This window comes from Anopheles ziemanni, chromosome 3, assembly GCF_943734765.1.
Source record: "Anopheles ziemanni chromosome 3, idAnoZiCoDA_A2_x.2, whole genome shotgun sequence".
NCBI lineage: Eukaryota > Metazoa > Arthropoda > Insecta > Diptera > Culicidae > Anopheles > Anopheles ziemanni.
This window is the reverse complement of record NC_080706.1, coordinates 50578508-50586583: the sequence shown is the minus strand read 5'-3', so window position 1 is coordinate 50586583 and position 8076 is coordinate 50578508. Positions and strand designations below refer to the sequence as shown.

General features: G+C 46.4%; 1 protein-coding gene across 1 annotated transcript; it reads left to right on the top strand.

The window, feature by feature from the left end:
- The first annotated feature begins 277 nt into the window (after positions 1-277).
- LOC131284946 (uncharacterized) lies at positions 278-3498 on the top strand. Its single transcript, XM_058313804.1, has 2 exons — positions 278-3145; positions 3337-3498. Exons 1-2 carry the CDS (start codon positions 278-280, stop codon positions 3496-3498), a joined length of 3030 nt encoding a protein of 1009 aa, XP_058169787.1.
- Positions 3499-8076: the final 4578 nt, after the last annotated feature.

Here is an 8076-nt window from a genome sequence, read left to right as displayed (position 1 = left end):
GCCATCAAAGTTTGAGAGAGTTCGCGCGCATTTGATCTTCCAGCGCGTCACCGGTTAACCCTTGGGGGACAGCGAAAAAAGGCCACAGTGAAAACAAAAAACTTTTAAGAGAAATGGAGAAAAAACTCAAAGCGGCTCAGCATAAAAAGAAGGTTGCGTTGGAGAATATCAAATCGCTTGAAAGATTTGTGACCACGTTCTCCAAGGATGAAGTGGGTCAGCTTCCAGGTGCATTGGAGAGGCTTCAGCAGCAAAAGAGGAGGATTTCTTCGCAGCGATGGCGAAATTAGAAGAACTCGATGATAGCAGTGAAGCGTTGGAATCGTGTATCAGCGATAGAATTGACATGGAGGAGCGTTGCCAACGTTTGAAGGCATTCTTGCGGACGAATCTTCCGAAGGAGACACCAGATTCTTCGATGCTGGCAAACTCAACAATGGCATTTGGACGGCCAACTGCAACCAATCTTCGGCTTCCAAAAATCGAATTGCCTACGTTCGACGGCGACTCTACAAAATGGCTCTCGTTTCGCGACCGTTTTGTATCGATGATCGATGATTCGGCAGAATTGTCATCGATTGCTAAACTGCAGTATCTACTGTCATCTTTAAAGGGCGACGCTGCATTACCCTTCGAGCACACACCGTTAACAAACGAAAACTACGCGGTCACTTGGAAGGCGCTGTTGAAAAGATACGACAATACACGTAGCCTTATTCGTGAGTATTGGCGGAAACTTCATTTTCTTCCGGTGGTAAAATCAGAGAGCGTCGAAGATCTAACTAATTTAGTGGATGAATTCACACGGCATTTGAATGGTTTGGCCAAGCTGAAAGAACCTGTGGAGGCATGGGATACTCCTTTGTCCAACATGCTGCTGATGAAGTTCGACAGCGAGACCATTCTTGCGTGGGAGAAGCATTCCGTCCACTTCGAGCGGGACAAATATCAGGAACTGATGAAATTTGTCGAAGATCGGATCCAGATCCTCAAATCCACTAAAAGCCTTACCATTGTAGAGGATTCGACGATTAAGGTGGCCGGCAACGCACGGCAAAATACCTCACGAAGAGCCATTACAAACACCGCAGCCATTCACAAATCCTCGGGGCAACCACGGTGTTTATTGGAGTGCGCTGAAAATCACTCGCTACGCATGTGTCCAATATTCAACGGCAAGGATGTGCAGCAGCGACGCGACATCGTGGCAAAGAAGCGCTGTTGCTGGAATTGCCTAAGCAATACGCATCTAGCGAAGGACTGCAAGTCGGATCGGTCCTGTCGCACGTGTGGGGAGCGTCATCATTCACTTCTACACATTTCTTCGACGATATCGATGGGAGTGAACTCGGAAGACGAAACGGTGTTCCTTGAGACGGCGGTGCTACATCTCGTCGATGACTACGGAACAAGGCACGAGGCGAGAGCGCTTCTCGATTCCGGATCGATGTCTAACTTCATCTCGGAAGCGTTCGCTCGGAAATTAATGGCCTCTCGTTCTAAGGCCAACATTTCCATCTCTGGCATCGGTATGGCGTCACAGTTGGTGAACGGGTCGATTGTGGCAACCGTCCAGTCGAAGATACAACCGTTCGCGACTCAAATGGAATTCCTGATCCTGAATAACCCATCGGCGGACATCCCAACGACTCCCACTGATGTGTCTTCCTGGAGGATGCCGGTAGATGCAGTTTTGGCGGATCCATCGTTCTACATCCCAGGCAGAATTGACATCGTCATCGGGGGAGATGCGTTCTGGGAGATTCATTCCGGAAGGAAACGGTCGCTTGGCAAGGGACGTCCGTGGCTGGTCGAGACTCCCTTCGGTTGGGTCGTCGCGGGTAACACTGCCCAAGCTGCAAAGGAGGCTCCACGAATTTGCCATGTGGCTACGTCAGACACCCCACTGGAAGTGATCCTGAACCGGTTCTGGGAATGCGAAACCCTTCCCAACGAAACAACGTTTTCGGCCGAGGAGGACCTCTGCGAGAAACATTACGTTTCTACGACGACTCGGGACGCTGCGGGAAGGTATGTGGTTAGTTTACCGTTTAACTCGAATGCCAATACAATTTTAGGAGCTTCCAAGGAGATCGCCGATCGCCGGTGGGCGGGAATGGAACGTCGGCTGAATTCCAACCCGCAAATGAAAGAGGCATACATCAAGTTTATGAAGGACTACGAGCGTTTGGGGCACATGAAGAAACTTAGCGAACCCGTTGATGATTCAGTTCCGCATTACTATCTGCCGCATCATGCAGTAGTAAAGGAGACCAGTACGACCACTAAGGTTAGGGTTGTCTTTGATGCATCCTGCAAGACAACTTCCGGGTTTTCACTAAACGACACTTTGCTCATCGGTCCGGTAGTACAGCAAGATCTGCTTTCGATTGTCATGCGTTTTCGGGCTCATGCGATAGCAATTACTGCAGACGTGGAGAAAATGTATCGTCAATTCCTTCATCACGCCCAAGACAAGAATTTTCTTCGCATTCGGTACAGAGAAAATTCCGCAGAACCCATAAGCACCTACGAACTACAAACGGTTACCTACGGCACGGCATCGGCACCATTCTTAGCTACACGAACTCTGAAGCAGATTGCAAACGATCATGGGGAGCAATATCCACGCGCAGTTAGCCCTGTACTGTACGATTTCTACGTGGATGACCTACTAACCGGTGCTGACGATCAAACAGATGCAATCGAAATAGTGAGCCAAGTTACAGAAATGCTGCAGTCAGCTGGTTTATCGCTAAAAAAGTGGGCATCGAACATACCTGAAGTGCTCTCTCGCATTCCACCAGAAGACGTAGCGATCTTACCAACATACGAATTACGAGACGCGCAATGTGTATCCACTCTCGGGCTTGTATGGGAGCCAGCCCTCGACTTGCTTCGGTTCCGGATCGATCTTCCATCTACAGCACCAATATGGACACGAAGGATAACAATGTCTTACATTGCAAAGATATTTGATCCACTCGGATTGTTGGGACCAGCAATAACAGTAGCCAAGCTATTCATGCAACAGCTTTGGTTGCTAAAGCAAGACGGGAAAGCTTGGGACTGGGACGTTGAGCTGCCATCACAGGTCCAAAAGGAATGGCACAAGTTTTACTCTACATTACATCTTCTTCGGGAAGTACGCATCCCGCGTTACATATCAAGCCGGGAACCCACGAGCATACAACTACACATCTTTGCAGATGCATCCCAAGCTGCATTTGGGGCATGCTGCTACCTTCGAACTGTAAATCGAGACGGGATTTCTGTTCAACTCGTGGCAGCCAAATCCAAAATCGTTCCATTAGATAACCCGCATTCTATCGCTAGATTGGAACTATGTGCGGCTCGACTGGCAACACACTTATACCGGAAGGTCAGCCAATCCTTAAACATTACTATACATTCCACGGTATGCTGAACCGATTCCATGACCGTGATACATTGGTTGAATTCCTCACCTCGACGTTGGAAACCATATGTGGCAAATAGGGTGGCTCTCATACAGAAGGAGTCCAGCATTACGTGCTGGAAGCATGTACCGGGCACAGATAATCCTGCAGATGACATCTCGCGTGGTCTTCATGCAGATAAGCTATTGGAATGCGATCGGTGGTTCCATGGCCCGCACTGGTTGTCCTGCAACGAAGAAAGCTGGCCTGTGCACAACCTATCTACAGAGGAGGGAGATTGTGTATCGGAGGAAAGAGCAGTGACGCCACGTGTGGTTGCCGTATCAACGACGGCAGATTTCAGCAACAAACTCTTTGCATCATTCTCGGCATACCATCGCCTTCGCAGATCTATGGCGTTTTGTCTGCGTTTTATTCATTGCCTGACAGGACGCGGCGCATTCAGAACCACGGAAGACGGAAATTCACCGGAACAGCTGTCACTGGTTGAGAGAGTGCCACCATTAACACGGGACGAACTTCTCCAGGCTGAAATCCAGTTGTGCCGGTTGTCGCAGGAGGATAGCTTTGCAGAGGAACTGCATACCGCAAAGCATGGCAAGGAGATTCCGAAAACGTCGAAGCTGCGGTGGCTATCGCCCTTTGTTGACTCAAAGGGATTACTGCGAGTCGGTGGTCGGCTTCACAATGCGCAGATTCAGGACGCGACCAAACACCCGATTCTGCTCTCCAGTAATCATTCATTGGCCAAGTTATTGACAGTCGCGTATCACTTGAAATTATTGCACGCCGGACCTCAGTTATTATTAGCCACACTACGTCAACGATTTTGGATAATTGGCGGGCGCAGTCTCGCTAAGTCTGTTTACCACCATTGCCAACAATGTTTCAAGGCGAAGCCAACATTGGTGAAGCAAAGCATCGCGGACCTCCCAATTTCACGGGTAACACCTACGAGACCGTTTGCTGTCAGTGGAATTGACTACTGCGGACCAGTATTGCTAAAATCAACGATTCGGAACCGCAGCCCAACGAAGGCGTACATAGCTATATTCGTGTGTTTCGCGACCAGGGCGGTACACATTGAATTAGTGGGTGATCTCACGACGACGTCCTTTCTGGCAGCACTTCGTCGTTTTGTTGCAACAAGAGGGAATATCTCAGAACTTCACTCCGATAATGCAACGACATTCAAGGGCGCCGCGCATGAGCTTCATCGCCTCTATAAGATGCTCAAATGCATTCAACAAGAGCGAGACGAGATTTTCAGCTGGTGTGCAAACAACGAAATTAAGTGGAAATTCATTCCACCACGTGCTCCGCATTTTGGTGGTCTTTGGGAGGCAGCGGTACGTTCCGTAAAACAACATATTGTTCGCACAGTAGGAAATACGAGCTTAACTTATGAGGGAATGGTAACTCTGTTAGCCCAAGTCGGACAATGTTTAAATTCACGACCGCTAGTGCCATTGTCAAACGAACCCACAGATACAGAGCCACTAACACCAGGGCATTTTCTAGTAGGTTCCAATATGTGTGCATTACCACAGATTGATAGGTCGCAGGAACCATCAAATAGGTTGAAGGATTTTGAGCTAGTACAGAAACATTTACAAGTCATCTGGGCGCGCTGGTATCCGGAGTACCTTCAACAATTACAAGCGCGTGCTAAAAACTGTTCAAATAAGCCTGTAGAGCTAGAAAAGGGACAACTCGTCTTGATCAAAGAAGATAACGTACCTCCAACTATGTGGCCCATGGGGCGAATAACAGCAGTGCATCCAGGGAAGGATAGCATAGTTAGAGTTGCTACAATTCGAACTGCATCAGGGAAGGAAATTGTACGAGCAGCAGCGAGACTCGCTCTCATTCCCAATCCCCAAGTGTAAAACCCATAGGCGTAGGATAAAAAAAACACTCACGCAACAGTTAAAAAAGGGATACCCTTTTTTGGTGGCCGGAATGTGGGAATTAAAGTCAAGTATGTTGCCTACATTCTGGCGGATATCATTAGCATAGAAAAAAGGATTAACGAAAAGGATTAATGAAAAGGGAAATAGGAACTAAGTCAAATGAATTATAAGGTAACGCGAATGAACTATATTTGACAGATTAATAAACAGTAGCAAACTGGAGCTCAAAGTGTACGGTTTAATTGCACAGCACGAAGACCATCCGAAAATTCACACAAATATTTTACGTGAGATGTAGACCTAAGTCTAATAAGGTTCATTATGGTAGGTTGAATTATGTTCTTGTATACACTCAAACTTTATTTACAAATTTTCCCTCTGGCCTTAGTATGAAAAGGTATCAAACACATCGCTAGTTTTGCAAAGTTAATATTTGGTCATTGCAGGTTATTGAGTCCATCAATCACAGAAAAGCTCCAGAACATTTGTTGGGTTTAAAGATTCTTTTTGTCTGTATCAGTATATTGGTACCAGACATGCATAGTTAATCAATTGCTATTTCATTTATTGAACGTTTATTACAAAGTCAATTCTCTAACAGTAGATTCGAAGACAGGATCTTTTCTCTCGAAAGCAATTTTTTTCTCACGCTTTGTTACATTTTCTTTGTACTTTCTTAAATTTCTTTCTTCTTTCATTAACTTTTGTCATATTGAAATATGCGGTTTTCTACAACAAACAAACCATGGCAATCGTCCGATCAGCCCGATAACAAGATCAAGACCTTACGTGGAAATTCATTTCAACTCAACTGCTGAAGATGCCTTTGATACCAGCACGGTGGAATTTACGGTCTGGCTCAAATGGAATGTTCCCAAATTCTACGAAGTAACCGGCTACAGCGATTCAACCACAGGACGTAGAACCTACCCGTGGCAACACATCGCGGAGACACTTTTTTTGTGAGAATCAGAGAATGTGCCCAGTGTTAGCTTAAACTAAATCGGGATTCCCGGTAAATCAGGGTCGGTTGTTCACAGGAGCAGCAGGCCAAAAAGATCCTAACGATAGACTTATACCTACAATTTCTTTAAACACGCTATACGTTGGTACTTTATCCACTGAATCTAAGCACAACAAACAACCAACTTTACGCCCGCGCGGTGAAAGTGAAATTAGTTCCCTTTGGCAAAGTTCATCGGATGAAAGAGCGGTTTGGTAAACAGTGGAATATATTGGCCACAGCGGACGGAAGGAACTGTGGAAACACAAGGACGGAAATGGCTCTAGCAGCACCGGTGGCAACTAGGAAAGCAATTAGTTACAATAATCGTGCGAAATGTGTAACTAGACAGGCGGAAACTGTGCAAATACGGGAGGTCCCTGCGTGGATATTTCCAAAATCATCCGGAAAACCCGGCCAATAATGCTAGCGAGGATGATGATTATGGTATGGAGGTGTGCGATGAAATCGTTTAATTGATTGGCTTTTCTTTCACGCTCGTTTACCGTTCTGATGAAGCGCGAAACGGCAGAAAAGCAACATCAGGTTTCGGTCCAATGTGCGGTCGGTTTTTCGTTCACACGCGACATTCGAAGCTCACGGGAAAAAACACCACGGGTTTTCCGCTCCCCGGCGGTGGCCTGTGGTGTTCCATCCATACATTGGCAGAGCACACGTGGAGATACTATATTTCTTCTTGACTGCTTTCTTCGATGTGCTGTCGTATCGTTTCCCAGAACGCCGCGTAAATGTTGGAGTACTGTTCTTAGGAACACTCGCCACACAGCTGTAAATCATAGTGATGGGTTCAATGGAACGGTTAGTTCTCGGTATGAAGCTGTTACTATGCCACTTGTCAACTCGCTCGACGCGATCAGACCGTCGGTGGACGAAGGATTATACTAATGTATATTAGACGTTTGGGTGGGAATGGAAAAGCGAGGATACGTCAGTTCATTCGATCTTCGACGGTCTTTAAATATTTACCATTATACCTTCTTTCGAGAGATTTCTTTCGGAGAGAACCAACGCAGAACCGGCTCCGTTAAATGGAGTACGTCAATCCCGTGCACTTTTTCCTCGGCACGATAAATAACTCCCACGAGGCTTACACAATCCGAAACAGTACCATTAATGGTGAAAGCACGGCCGATATCAATATAAGCGTGAGTAAAGTCCGAGCTCCTCATAAATTAAACCGCGCAAACAAACCGTGGGCGTTCCGACGTCAAAATGCACATCCATAGCGTTATCTGTTGGCCGTTGGGTTTTTTGTTGCCGGCAAACAAATAAACATAAATCTTGACTAATCGGCCGCAAACACAGGTCAACTGTGCCGAAGTCGTCTGGAAACATTTGCCATCCATCTCTCGAAAGCGAAGCGATGGAAGCGAGCTTATTTAGACGAGCGTGTGCGAATGCGTGGGATTCTATTTGTTTTAATTTATATATTCAGTTTTCATGAAACGGTACGGCTGATTCGTATCGGCTTAGTCAGCTATTTAGGTACTGCTGCTAAGCCGATTATCATCGATGGTGCGAACGAATGGTATGGACGAATGCGCAAATCCTGTTGAGTGTACACTTAAAGCCAAATATAAAACATGGAAACTTTGGATTGAACCAAAACTTAAAATCCCATTCAATCGAGACAAACGAAATGGATCAATTAGGCTACTTTGAAAACAACAGAGGTAGACCATTTCGTTCCAATTAGTTCGCTTCGAAAGTGAACAACTTG

Bases quoted from the DNA above. Each gene is read 5' to 3' on its own strand.
- LOC131284946 (XM_058313804.1), top strand. From the start codon at position 278: ATGGCGAAATTAGAAGAACTCGATGATAGCAGTGAAGCGTTGGAATCG. The intron at 3,146-3,336 runs GTACGCATCCCG...TTCTATCGCTAG, and splicing joins CATTACATCTTCTTCGGGAA to ATTGGAACTATGTGCGGCTC.